The 14,227-nt window shown below is 31.3% G+C and overlaps 2 protein-coding genes across 2 annotated transcripts in view; one reads left to right on the top strand and one right to left on the bottom strand.

The window, feature by feature from the left end:
- Positions 1-1,039: 1,039 nt before the first annotated feature.
- On the bottom strand, positions 1,040-6,911 carry TyrRS (Tyrosyl-tRNA synthetase). The gene is made up of 10 exons (XM_074125077.1): positions 6,486-6,911; positions 3,746-3,921; positions 3,454-3,575; positions 3,246-3,386; positions 2,764-2,949; positions 2,473-2,694; positions 2,280-2,393; positions 2,046-2,196; positions 1,811-1,955; positions 1,040-1,168 (listed from the first exon to the last, which is right to left on the bottom strand). Exons 1-10 carry the CDS (start codon positions 6,717-6,719, stop codon positions 1,058-1,060), a joined length of 1,602 nt encoding a protein of 533 aa, XP_073981178.1. The 5' UTR covers positions 6,720-6,911; the 3' UTR covers positions 1,040-1,057.
- A 172-nt stretch (positions 6,912-7,083) lies between these two features.
- Polr3B (RNA polymerase III subunit RpIII128) overlaps positions 7,084-14,227 on the top strand; it is a 15,388-nt gene continuing 8,244 nt past the window's right edge. Inside the window, exons 1-14 of the mRNA XM_074125076.1 lie at positions 7,084-7,217; positions 7,318-7,476; positions 8,366-8,520; positions 9,496-9,672; positions 9,762-9,885; positions 10,110-10,277; positions 10,910-11,067; positions 11,271-11,385; positions 11,464-11,649; positions 12,066-12,179; positions 12,294-12,494; positions 12,580-12,742; positions 13,167-13,320; positions 13,401-13,501. Of these exons, the coding sequence (XP_073981177.1) occupies positions 7,408-7,476; positions 8,366-8,520; positions 9,496-9,672; positions 9,762-9,885; positions 10,110-10,277; positions 10,910-11,067; positions 11,271-11,385; positions 11,464-11,649; positions 12,066-12,179; positions 12,294-12,494; positions 12,580-12,742; positions 13,167-13,320; positions 13,401-13,501 (1,885 nt within the window). The 5' untranslated portion in view covers positions 7,084-7,217; positions 7,318-7,407. The remainder of the gene's footprint in view (positions 7,218-7,317; positions 7,477-8,365; positions 8,521-9,495; positions 9,673-9,761; positions 9,886-10,109; positions 10,278-10,909; positions 11,068-11,270; positions 11,386-11,463; positions 11,650-12,065; positions 12,180-12,293; positions 12,495-12,579; positions 12,743-13,166; positions 13,321-13,400; positions 13,502-14,227) is intronic.

Raw genomic sequence — 14,227 nt, 5'->3', positions numbered from 1 at the left:
CTTTCTCCATTACGTTTACAAAAATTGATACTGCCAGCGTAGATACAAAAAAAGAAGGTCCTTCAACAAGAATGATTCTTCTTTCTAAGAATTATCTTAGAGATAGGTAGAGAACACCTGCAACCCACACACATCATGGAGTTGGTATTGACATTGGTGGTTCAGTAATTAACATGTAACTATTGTTAGTACAAGAAATAAATATTCCGAAGAAAATAATAAATCTATCAGTTCCAACTTATGCTAGCCATATTGATACCGATGATCTCTTTCTGCCGAAGAAGTATTATTTTTGGTATTGAGAAATGGTCTCACTTTCATTGAAATCAAAATAAGGACTTAGCTTCAAATAGAACACCAGGGCTCTAATCTGTAGGTAATTTTAGTTTCGAATCTCTTTCTTGATGTACGTATATTCCACAATTAATTCATGATCCATATTTGCAATTCTTTTTTTTCCATACTTTTGCATCGCGAAGACAAATCAACAAATCTGATCTGTTCTGTAAAAACTAAAGAAAGTTTTTGAAAATTTTAGCAGCAGTTACATCACAGTAATTGAATGTTTCAATGAAGCCTTATCAAGCAAGAAATCTGAAACCTTGAGGAACAAGGACTTATTTTCCGATAATTTGTGCCCTTGGAAAATCCATTTTTAAAAGCTTTTAGTAAAGAGGTAAAATGTTCAGTAGTCTCCTGGATCATAGGGCTAACTAAAGCTATTTAATGGGCATATCGTTGATCCCCTAAAGTTCTTTTCTTTTTTTTTACAAGAGTCCACTATAGTCAGTTAGATAAAAACAATTAAAGCTCTTTTATTGGAATCAATTACCGCTCCAATAGTACCAAGTAGAAGACAATGCAAATTTCAAAACACACATTCTAAACAAATTTATTGCTTGCCTTTATGATTTCAGATATTTGCAGATCATTAAGCAAGACATTAATTGGTGCTTGTGAACCAATATGTATTTCAAAGATCACTAACAAAATATAAAAATGAGGTTCATTCATGCAGAGGACGGGAAATAACACAAGCTTAAATCATAGAAAGCCTTTATTTAATTAAAGCATTCTTCAAAGATTTGCATCGTACTTTTCCTTTATGAGTACATAAAACATTTCCTTGCCATTCTGCTTCACAAGCACTGGACGTTTTTAAATTTACCTTTAAAAACAAGAAAAAACAAGTGTCACTTATATATAAAATATAGTATTATTTTTCCAATTAAGGAAATTTCAATTAATTATAGAACGAATGAGAAAACAGTTATGCTAAATTATTTTCTTGATATTATTTCTTAACAAGGGTAAAAAGGTAAAGGTGTGTGAAGTATTTCCAGCCATTACAAACAGTACTTTAAATTCAGAATACTCCCTCACAATGTTAAGTGAGGTGTAAGAGGCTAATAGGAAAAGAAAGTCTAAAAGCTACCAAAGATGTGACTACTTTGAGTCCTGCGCAACCTCAGAGCTATACCATTCCCTTTAATGAAACCAGAAATATTTTAATTGACACACATTCAACGAATATTGATCAGTTATAGTAGCAAAACTAGCTTTTTAGGCAGCTCGTCTCAATTTGGACTAATTTTCTAATTCAAGATAAATTTATGTGTTCATCGACGGAAGTATTAGAAAAATATGTAGTTTTTACATTTTTTTTTTTTGCAGATAGAAAGGCCTTTTCAACTGCGCTTTTAAATAAAATAATTGACCGGATATAATTATACTACTAATAATAATCTAAAAATCTAAATCTAAGATAACCTTTGGAGTAAATTTTTTATTAAAAATCATAATTTCTTGCCTGCAATTTTTCCCAAATTTTTTTCTTAGGATTAAGGACATTTTCAGGAGTTCCATTTTCATAATTTTCTACAAATACTCTGTCACCTGCGTCTGATTCATCTGGAGGTTCTAGAAGTTCTAGAGTTTTACTTGAACCGTTTTCTCTGAAAATACAATTTGCATTAACAAGTATAATGATACAATATTTAGAAATTAAAGAAATTATTTCAACAAGTAATGGTGGAAAAAATTACATGGATGCACATAGCACCATTCCTGAAGATTCGATACCCCGCATTTTTGCAGGTTTAAGATTACACAACACGATAACTTTTTTATTCAATAACTCTTCTTCCGTAACATACTGCACTAAACCACTAACAACTGTACGAGGTTCTGGTTCACCTAAAGTATTTAATCTAAGTTAATTAAATAAACAAAAAAGATAGGTAAAAATTATTACACATGAGACACACACAAAAAATTACCCAAATCAATTTTTTCAACATAGAGTGCATCAGCATCTGGATGCTTAGACACAGCAACAATTTTACCAACGCGGATGTCTAGTTTCTGTGGTCCTATTTCATCGTCAGCTGTATCTACAAAATTTTAATTTATACTTCTCAAATTACGTTAATAAATTAATAAATATTGAAATGGTTAAAGAAGGCTATTTACTGGTTTTTCCTGGTGGTGGATAAGCTTTAGCAACTAACGTTTTTAGATCCCGATCTTCAAATATTTTCCTAATTGGTTCTAAAAGCCTATTGATATAATTCTCTACAGCAGTTTTTAAATCAGCTGGATGTAGTTCCTGACTTGCAAAATTTTGCTCAAGTTGTTCGTAATTATTAAATTCTAAATTACCTCCATTTGCTTCGGCTCTCACAACAATAAATTCTGTAAAATATTAAAATTAACATTCATTCCAATTTGTTAAAACTTTGTATTAATCAGAAATAAACTTACTTTCTTCTGGTTTTAACAGGCTGAATATAACATGTTTCGCAAATGCAAGAACACCGTTATCTGCAATATTTCCTGGTTCACAAAATGCTTTTTTCAACTTTTTCTTGACAACGGAAGGAGAATCTAAAAGATCAATTTTACTCTCTTCTTCTGAAGAAGACATTTTCCCTCCAGTTAGTCCAGGAACTGTGAAGTTATAAATAAACACAAGCCGGTTAGGGAGACTGTCATGGGTTTGCTACTTATTTAAGTACCTTGGATCCCTACCAGAACTAATTGAAAAACACTTCCTTGCAAACCAACAAACATAACAAAGAAGAAAACACGGCAACATATTCTCTGACACATATATATTTATTACTTCTTGCAGTTAAGAACAAAAATTGGGTAGGCAAGGAAGTGCTCTTGGTTTTGCAGTCATCCTTCTTGTATGACTAACAAAGATGTGAATAATGTTTTACAAATAATATCATAAACTTTACCCATTGGATTCATTAAGTGTATTCTCTTAGAATATCCAAGCTGAGGCAAGTATTTCTCAGCAAATGTAAATATTTTCCTTTGATCGATTCCACCAAACTGCGCATCTACTTTGAGATATTCCTCATCCAAAGCTTGTAAGCCTGAAAACATTAAAGTTCTCTAATTTTCTAGTTTTCAGTTCAGAAAATACATTTCATAGATATTCACCAGGGTACAGAAGTCCAGAAAGCAGTGGATGTTCTACTTGTTTCACTACCTCCGCTCCCGCCTTTTTTGCATCATGTTCCGTAATTAAAGAGCTCAATTTATAAACGTCGAGAGTATAATCCCTTAAGCGAAAGTTTTCCATGTAATTACAATACTCGAATATAAATATAAACGTGAGTTATTATTACCAGAACGTCTATACTACCGTTTAATTTATCTTCAATAACTTTTTAATAATCAACATTCCAAAATCAGGGAGAAAAATTGTGAGCAAAACCAAAAGGATTCTCACCTTGACAGTTGGTATTCAGTTCCACGCATAAATTTGAGTTTTTCCAAAGGAACGCCAATTGACTTTAACATAGCTTTAATGGAATGTTCGTAATACTGAGTACGTAAAGCAAGCAAGTCCCAAGGCGCTTTCATGTTATCCAGATAGGCATGAAGATCCGCAAATAAAATAGTTACCTATAAAAACAGCTACATCAGCAATCATGTCTTTTTCTACACTATTTTATTTTTAAATGTGTAAATTAAGAAAATACTCCTTAATTAATCAAGCTTCTTTTTGTAACGATTATGTTCAATGAAACTGTATCAACTAGGTATGAGTTATTTTTTTGGGAAGTTTGTTTAAGCTAATAACATATAAATAAGATAAATAAAATATAAATAAGCTTTTAATAAAAAGCGAAAATCATGCTCTTAGAGAATGAAAATTCCTTCACAATTAATTATCTAAATTATTAAAAGACAACAGTCTCATTGAAATCAAACTAAATAATTTTTTTTTTTAACAAGGTTTTCTAATTCTCCTGCTTTCATACTGTACAAATCTGTCTCTGGATAGAAATAATAATGGCAAATGTGGCCATTTAATATCCAAAACTGAAACCGAACAAATAACTTGAAACTGACATGTCTAATTTGGTTTGCATATTATATCTTTTAATGTAGGAAAAATGTGATGTCTTGAAACAAAGAGTAAATCGTCTGCGAAAGTTGCAAATCGAGAGTACTGAAAGCAGAAATGTTGTATGTGTTAACTGTTACTATGATAGCTTTGAGAGCTGAGCCACAGAACCCCAGGCCATGATAAATTTTCAGGTCGAATTTACTCTAACCATAAATGTCCAGTCAAAGAAATTATGTTGGCACTGTTTATATTTAAAAGTTTATCATAATTGAATCTAGTTTGAAGAAATGTCCGTATAACTTGATAAAGAATAATTACAGTCTTATAGTTATGAAAAAAGGATTAACTATTGGATTAACAGCCTGGAAATTAGCTTTAAGTGACGTTAATGACTCCATTCAGTGTAAAGAAGGCAAGTTTAAATGCTCATTTGTTAATAATGCTGCCATCGTGTGACTATGCTGAATTTTGGGCAGTGTGATATAGATATATTTGTCTATATTTCAAGCATTTCAATTATTTCAAATATCTCACAATCTGATGATCTGTGAGAGTTCGAATAACATGAAAAGTAGAAGAGTTGAGGAAACACCAGAAATTTGGTAATATTTTTAGTACTACACATCACTCATTACCGGCTCATCGGTAATTGTATTAGAGCGTTTGAAACTTGCTAAAATGAGGCATTTAAAAAATTCTCTGAATATATTTTACATGAAGCAACTGTAAAGTTAGAAGTTATCGCCAAAGAAACAGTTTTAACCATATCACAATAGATATCTGACCTCAAAGGTATTTTCTACTTTTCAAATCAATACTTTACTAAGACGGCAGGTGATCAGGGTTGGATGAGATTCTACTAAATAAAGGGTATTTATGATGACTGGGCGAGGAAGGATAAAGATAAATGCTCAAATATTTCATCGACCTCCAAGTATAACATCCAAGAGAGCTTACATGTGTACACGTATGTAAATGAATAAAATAACATTGCAGTTTTTTTCGGCGAACCGACAACTTGGTCATTAGCGCCATATATTGCAATTTATTATTATTTTTGTGTTTCATGTATTGAACACTGTTTTGTTAGGTGCAGGTCTTGAAAATGTTTTTCTCTATCTAACAAAATGCGGGCCTTGTAGTGTACCCTCATCAGAGGCCCTGATGATACAGAGCGTACTACGTTAGTCTTGTACAATTAAAAAAATTGAGGCAAAAATTGTTTACCGTAATATGTGATTACTTTGCCAATCGAAAACAGATCGTTGATGCAACAATGCACTTACAGCAAAAGTAGTTGACTGACGTGACTACAACCAATACTCAATTCTCTAGGTTGGCCTCTTATGATGGTCAAAATTTAAGGATGGGAAATTATTAAGCGATCATATCGTTCCCGTCAATTCTGCTTACATGAAACTATGTACATTCTGTGTACATGAAAACTAGTTAAAATCTGTGGGGGCAAATAGAACATTTTTTGAAATGCATAATATATTCTTACTGATCAATCAATAGGAATAGGATGTTTGGCTAATAAATGTGGCAATTGTTGGCAGTATCAAAAAAACAACTGTCTTGATTTTTCGAGATTGTTTAATATTTCGGATACTATTGTCTAGATGGAGGTTGTTTACAGACTTATTTTCCTTAATACGTGAAGGCCACCGGAGGTGTCTGAAATGTAGAAGCAATTATCTCATAAAGAAAAATTTTTTTCAGTCAATTATTGCATTGTACTCTTCGATTTCCTGATTTCGATTTCGCTTCTTATATCTCAAAAGGAAGTAAATAAGGAAGCATTTGTGTTTCAAATGGTCTTTAGAAGACAAAAATATAGAATTTCTTAAAAAAGAAGAGGGTTTTCACACATGATAAACATATGCATCAAACTTATATGCAAACACACTTATACAAAAGCGTAAGTAAATCGAAACCATTTAGATCAAGGCATTTAGAAATATTGCGCAATATTGAACACTTTCTCATTTGACCATTCATGTCAAATATGTGTACCTAAACAATAGATACAACGGTCACTTTATTTTTCAAATCAGCGAAATTTATAGTTAAATGCAACAGTTAAAGTAGGTAGTAAAGAAAATTGCTAGGTCACCTCGCATCCAGCATTTAAGAAGTCAGCAATTTTCGACATAGGCACAAAGTAAGCAATATGTGGCCTTCCAGTTGTCGCAGTTCCCCAATATATTTTTAGATCTCTTTCTTTCAAAATTGAGATCATTTTTTCTTCTCCTAACACTTCTTGAAGATTTCTAGAAATCAACTTATGTTTATTACAAACTTCTTTGGGCAAATCACCCAATGACTGGACTTCATTTAGAACACCCATTTTTAATTGAGTTGTTCTCAAATTATCAACGAATAGAACGAAAAACCGGGTCTTTGTTCAAAAGTAAACGACAAATTAAAATTAAAATGCAACTGTCAACTATAATTGAAAACTTAACAAGACCACGTCTGGATGTTAAGACCAAACGTGCTCTCTTGTTACTAGATGGATATCCTTTCTTTTGTGAAACACAACATGCTTTCAACAAGAGTTATAACCTGTATAATATGTCGATACTCTGTTCGATGTTCTTTAAAATGTCTATACAATTTTGTGAATATCTATTTAAAATGTCGAGAAGGCATAAATCCAGCCAGTTATCGCTTAAATCAGCAATAAAATAGAATAAGAAAAATTATACTCTAAGAAGATGAAAAAATTTATGTTCCAAACATTTCTGAGGTTCTGTATCGATAAAAGCGTGTTGCAATAGAGAAAGATGTCAGAGTTGATTTTTTTCAAATACTCTGGGGAAGTTATTCTAAGGAAAGCAAGAAGGTTTATCCTTAAATAATTAGTTTTTGTTATTGTGTTCGTAATTCGTAAGTGCTCTAGTACTATGACAACTAATGTCCTGTAATAGCAATATGAATTTCAGGTTCTTTTCGGAATAGTGTTAACAGAACCAATACTTTAGATTTTTCATTTTTCTTGTAAGTTTTTGTTTATTAAATACGTAATATATAAAATGGGCGAATCCATTAATCATCGTGTAAGGAGAGGAAGAGACAAGTCAAGTCCAGTTAAAGTCATAGAGGTAAATCAAGAAAATAATCTATTATTGTGGAGGTTTGGAGAAGTATTTAGAAATATATGTAGGTTGAAAGCATTTTTCTTTAATACTTCTTCGATAAAAATTAGTGCAATTCTTTATTTTGTAAAAGTCAGGTTTACGTTGTGGAAATAATGCAAGAATAACTGCAGTACATGGAAATACATTTTGAAGATATTTCTTTTATTTAGCCTCGAAAATAAGTCAGCATGTGTTGTATGTGACTGAAACATTGCGGGGGTCAAACTCTGTACACAACTGATGAAATCAAAAACCTGTTAGAAACAAAAAAACAAAAAATGCGTGCTATGACGGACAAAATCAACAATAGTTAACCAGTACTGCAGATCCAACCACAATTTCGAAAATAAGTTTTTTTTCTCCATTATCTACTTGCTACAGTGCTGTGGACCTTGCTTTACTCAGTTGAAGTTTTCACATACACATGTGTCTGCATAGTGTACATATATATTATAAGCCCAGCAGCCAGCTGAGGTAAACCTAGTAAATTCCAAGTTCACTTGTCTCTATAAAATTGCAGAAAACTGAAAAAGCCATCTTGTGCTGTCGCGCATCGGCTGATTATCCCAAACTGAGAATTTTGTTAATACATTTTATTTCAAATATCATACTGATGTTATTCTCTGAGTTGCATTGTAAAGCAACAACTGTTTTTGTGAATTAAGAGGAGAAAAATAAAACCAGTTTTCAAATGGTCATCGTAGGTATTGGCTATGTTTAGTACCAACAAAAGTTGTGTGTTAATGTCAAAAATTTTAAGGTATCAATAATACTAAGTATAATAATTCATAAAGAATGCGAACTAGTTACATGGTTTTATGTTTAATTTTAATTGTTCATATTTTTGTTACAGGATAAATGGAAATTGGTGCCTGCATTTTTAAGTGTAAAAGGGCTTGTTAAGCAACATATTGATTCTTTTAATTATTTCATCGGTATAGATATTAAAAAGATAATGAAAGCTAATGAAAAGGTTCATAGCGATGCTGATCCATCATTTTATTTGAAGTAAGTAGTTAACAGCGTTGACTTTAATTCTTAATTTTTTCGTGTTTGATAAGTCATTATGTAAACAGTTAAATTTATTCGCATTATTTTGGAGGTGTTTTTTTGGAGGACGCCAATCAATGCGTCGCACCTACAATTAAGACACCCTCTCCAGCCTTATCTATTTAAAAGTAATTATAAGTCTGGATATAGACCCCTGAGAAAATTGTATAGACACAACACTTTTATTGCCCAATTTTGCAAATCCTTAGGCTTTTATGACCTTCACCAAGTGTGTTGTCCGCGTGCTTCCCAAATATTCTCATTGCTATCCAATAGCACGCCTGTCCAATGCATGGGGTCTATTTGGAAGTACATGGTCGTCTTTTAGGCTGTAGTTAGTTAACTTAAACCAATGGCTTTCTGTCATCTTTTTCCTGTCACTGCCCATGAGACCTCCAACATTACTGCTAGCATCTATTATCTATTGTTTTAAGAACAGTGGTGATCGTGAGACTTCCAATAGAATCCTTTGGAATGTGAGAACTGCCTCCTCGTTACTTTAATTCCCTTATTTTTTTAATTTTTGGTAAAGGGTTGTTACAACCTCTAGGTCATAACCTCAAAAACCAAAAGAATTATAAAAATCAAATAGCTATTGATTTTATTGAAATTAAAATAATTAAAACTAATGCTGTTGGATGAGTGTAGCTAAGGTATTCCTCTACACTCAAGGTCCTCCTCTTTATTTTGAGCTTCATTCTTCCACAACTCTCTCCGTTGTAAGAGCATGAAGAAGTTTTATTTAATGACTGCTGTTCTATCGGAGGTCTGATCTTATAATGGATATGTCTGCTACCCCGCGCATAGACTTTAGAAGCTTTCGTCAAGTTACCGTGCTTGCCACATCTGGATGTTACGGAGTTGATACAAATTTAACATGCTTCCTTCATTCGTCTTCATAATGTTAATTACTAACCATTAATATCCTTACAGATATCTAAACATCTACGTTGGGATGCCTGATATTGAAGAAGGATTTAATATAACACGTTCGACCACACCACATGAATGTCGTTTGAGAGATTTAACTTATTCAGCTCCAATTACTGTAGACATAGAATATACAAGAGGAAGCAGTAGAATAGCTCGTAGTAATCTTATTATTGGGAGGTAAAAACATAAACTTAGAGGTTTTTGTTTATTTTAAATTCTATGCATTTTGAATTTATTTATTTTTGGACATGCGGAAATTGTTTTAGAATGCCAATTATGCTTCGAAGTTCAAACTGTGTACTCTCCAATAAATCAGAGTATGAAGTATCAAAGATGAATGAATGTCCTCATGATCCTGGTGGTTATTTTATTGTTAGAGGGACAGAAAAAGTAAGCATATTTCTTCCATTTACTTTTTACGCTTTCTTGTCTATTAAATTGTCATCTCTGAAACAAGAAGAACAGTTTTATAGTCTACCAAAAAAATACGTGATTGTGTTAGAAGCTTAGTAATTAAATTTACAATTGATTCGTTAACGACAGTTTATACTAAGTTCGAAGTTAAGATAGATTCTAGTACTTTTATTATTATAACATTGAACTTTGGTTTGTAGGTAATTCTAATTCAAGAGCAGTTGTCTCGAAATAGAATGATTGTAGAAGAAGACAGAAAAGGCTGTGTACAATGCCAAGTAACTAGTAGTACTCATGATAAAAAATCCAGAACATTAATAACTATAAAAAAAGGGAAATATTACCTGAAACATAATTCATTGCAAGATGTAAGTATAAATAAAGTAATTAACTTAAAAATGGTTGTATTCGAGGTTGTAAGATTATATATTAAGAAAAAAAAGTACAGTACCTATGAGATTTTGAATATAATACACACAAAAAACATACTGGTTATGTGAAAAGATAACTATCAAGCTTCGAATTCTTGATTCGAAAAGATATTGGTTAGTGAAGGAATTTGTTGGACACTATCTGAGCAAGTATCGTCCTAATTTGCCAAGTACGTTTAGAGGAAAGAAACAAACCTTATATTTATTGCCTTACTCTTATTGAATTACCTGGTATGGAAGTGCACTAGCCTCCTTTTTTATGAATTAACTGGTTCTTGAGGAATTTTACCCAAAAAATATATTTTAATGATACAATGTAATATTACGATAGTTGATGTTCACATTTGTTTGGGTTTAGCGAACTCATAGGCAAACTCTAGTTGATCATTACATTATTACTTTCTTTCATTCACGCTTTGTACATGTTACATACCATAAAAAAGCAATGAAGTGAAAGGTAACCATGAGGTTTTTTAATTCAAATTGGAATTTGATTTTAGCGACTTCTTGTCTAATCTAACCGTTGTATTAGTTGTGAGATATTTGATCTGATTTGAACAATTATGTAGGAAATACCAGTTGCTATTATATTTAAAGCCATGGGATTTTGTTCTGACCAACACATTATGCAAATGATTGGAGTTGAACCAGAGATATTAATGAAGTTTGGCCCTTCACTGGAAGAATGCTATACTGCTGGCATCTATACACAAACTCAAGCATTAAGGTAGACTTTTTAGAGCATGCGTCCATTATTTATACACAACATTTATTTCTCCTGTAATGTAAGCAATAATTCAATTAAGTATATTGAAAATTTTCGACTATAGTTTGATCCCGGATGTATTTAAGTTATTTTTGACTACTTAATGTAATCAAATATTCAATTTACAAACAAGGAAATTAATTATTTGTTATTATTTGTTTTAGTTATATAGGAAAGAAGACAAAACAGAAAAGGTTTCTCGGACCATCTGGGAAGCCAAAATCCCCTGTTGATGAAGCAAGAGATCTTTTGTCGCAAGTTATATTAGCTCATGTTCCTGTACGTTCAGAAGATTTGATGCATCTAGCGCAGTAACATTAATTTACGTTATAGATCTTGTATAATATATTTTTTTAGGTTGAAAAGTTTAATTTCAAGCAGAAAGCTATTTACACAGCTTTAATGGTTCGTAGAGTAATACAAGCTGAAAGTAATCCTGAGCTAATAGATGATAAAGACTATTATGGCAATAAAAGACTTGAACTTGCGGGATCATTGTTATCTCTAATGTTTGAAGATGCGTTTAAGAGATTTAATTCTGAGGTAATGGATTATTTTTTTTATAAAGCAATAAAATTCATGACTGAAGTCGAAAAAATGTTTTAATTATTCAATTCTTAACGGCCAAATACACTTAAGAATGAATATTTTCATTAATTTGCTTGAAAAGGGAAATGTTGATAATTTCTTCAAAATAATGAAAATTTGAACCAATATTTTAAACTAAAACCACAATCAGAACAACATGAATGATCAATCTGGTATAAGTATTATCATACATAAAGTAAGTTAAAACCTTAGTACTTCCAGTTATTTTAGTCTTTCAAATTTTATTTCATTGTGGTTCCTTTTTGATGTGACTATTTGTGAACTTCAAAAAAAACCATTAGAGTTAACTAAGACAAAATCCATTATATTAAATTATTTTCTGTACATCAAAATTATAATATTTTCTTTAGCTTAAGATGATTGCTGATAAAAATATACCGAAGATAAAAGCTGCACAGTTTGATATCGTGAAACATATGAGACAAGACTTAATTACTAATGCATTAGTTCACGCTATTCTAACAGTAAGTTATTCTTTTATAATAGATATTTCATTTTAAAGACAATATGTAGAATGCTTCTTAAAATTTCTGAAATGATATAGTTTTAAAATAGATTCAATATTTATATTTACTCAGGGCAACTGGACTATTAAACGTTTCAAAATGGAACGCCATGGAGTTACTCAAGTTTTATCGCGATTGTCTTACATCTCAGCCCTCGGAATGATGACTAGAGTAAACTCTCAGTTTGAAAAATCACGTAAGGTATCTGGTCCTCGTTCGTTACAACCTTCTCAATGGGGAATGCTTTGCCCTTCAGATACACCTGAAGGAGAAGTAAGTGACTCATTACCGTATGTCACATTACTAGTTACACTTTTAAATGTATACCTACATAACTTAATAATATTATTAATTTCAGTCTTGTGGTCTAGTTAAAAATCTAGCTCTTATGACACATATTACTACAGAAGTAGAAGAGGGTCCAATAATTAAAATCGCTCATAATATTGGAGTTGAAGGAATTAATTTATTAGGAGGTGAAGAACTATATCTGCCTCAAACATATGGCGTCATAATAAATGGTAAAGTTTTCTAATTTATCTAAAACAGCTTAATAATGGGATTCCAATTCGTAATGAACTTCTTCATTGCATCACCCATAAATTGTAATAAACGTAAATATCACTTTTATTATCGTCTATTTTATCCGTTGTATCAGGTCTCTTCTCAACACTCATTTATTTCAAAATATCTCTTAACATTTTCGTTCACTTTTTTTCTGTGTACACAGTAATGTAGTTTTCTTTTCGGGTATATTTAAGTTAGATAGTTTCTGATTATTTTTTGTAGTCAGTTTTTTTGATTTAGTTAATATACATATATTCACTAAAATAAATTAAGGATTTCAAAGAATTAAAAAAAAAATGCGGTTAGATAAAGTAAGTTGCATGTTTTATATTTGTACTTTAAGTATTCAATATCATGTATAATTTCTGTAAAATTCAGGAAATATTTTGGGCATAACTGGAAATTATAGAAGATTCATCAAAACATTTAGGTTACTAAGACGATGTGGTCGTATTAATGGATTTGTTTCTATATATCCAAATCATAAGCATAAATTTGTGTACATTAGTACTGATGGAGGAAGGCTTTGCAGGTAATTTCAGTAAACTGAATTTTTATTGTACACGTTTTACTTATTTGAAAGATATCAATACAAATTTACCTATTTTTTAGGCCTTACATAATAGTTGAAAACTGTCAGCCTTTGGTGAAGCAAGAACACATTGATCAACTTAAACAAGGCATAAGAAAGTTTCAAGATTTTCTTAATGATGGTAATTTTGGTATTATTTACATCTTAAAATGTGAAAGAATAGTAATAGTTCTAATTGAGAATTATTAAATATATTAAGAAGTTATTAAACTGTACGGTGGTACAGTTGTATAAGGTTTTAAAAATTTATGAATTTCGCAACTGCGTACAATGATGAATAAGTGAGAATATACGAACATACATTTATATGTAATACATGGAAGTAACATTTGTATTAAGAGAAAAGTCGTGTGGGTGTGCGTTTTACATTTTTATCAAAATTAGTTTTAATTATGCGCATAGTGTAATATAATTCAACTTTTATTTCGTACCGATCTAATTTGCGAGAAAACATAACTACATACGTAGCGGTTAGGGAAAGTCGTGTGAGTGTGCTCATTAGATTTTTAAAAAATAGTTCCATTAGAATGTATTGGTAATTTAAGGTAATACTATTTGGTAAATGGAAGAATACCTAACTACATACGTAGCGGTAAGAGAAAGTCGTGTGAGTGTGCTCATTAGATTTTTAAAAAATAGTTCCATTAGAAGGTATTGGTGATTTAAGGTAATACTATTTGGTAAATGGAAGAATAGCTAACTACATACGTAGCGGTAAGAGAAAGTCGTGTGAGTGTGCTCATTAGATTTCGCCTAAAATAGTTCCATTAGAATGTTTTGGTAACTACTATTTAGTAAAAATTCATGATTTCGAGAAAACTTAACTATATCGGTTCTAAAAAGAGAA

Source organism: Rhodnius prolixus, unplaced genomic scaffold (genome assembly GCF_049639745.1).
Source record: "Rhodnius prolixus isolate KJV_2025 unplaced genomic scaffold, Rpr scaffold_3, whole genome shotgun sequence".
NCBI lineage: Eukaryota > Metazoa > Arthropoda > Insecta > Hemiptera > Reduviidae > Rhodnius > Rhodnius prolixus.
Note: the sequence above shows the minus strand (reverse complement) of the source record. Positions and strands in the feature narration are given on the sequence as shown.

Coding starts and splice junctions, on each gene's coding strand:
- TyrRS (XM_074125077.1), bottom strand. CDS start 6,719: ATGGGTGTTCTAAATGAAGTCCAGTCATTGGGTGATTTGCCCAAAGAA. Junction 2,394..2,472: donor TCCACCACCAGGAAAAACCA/GTAAATAGCCTT, acceptor AAAATTTTGTAG/ATACAGCTGACGATGAAATA. Junction 1,169..1,810: donor AAATTTGGGAAAAATTGCAG/GCAAGAAATTAT, acceptor TTGTTTTTAAAG/GTAAATTTAAAAACGTCCAG.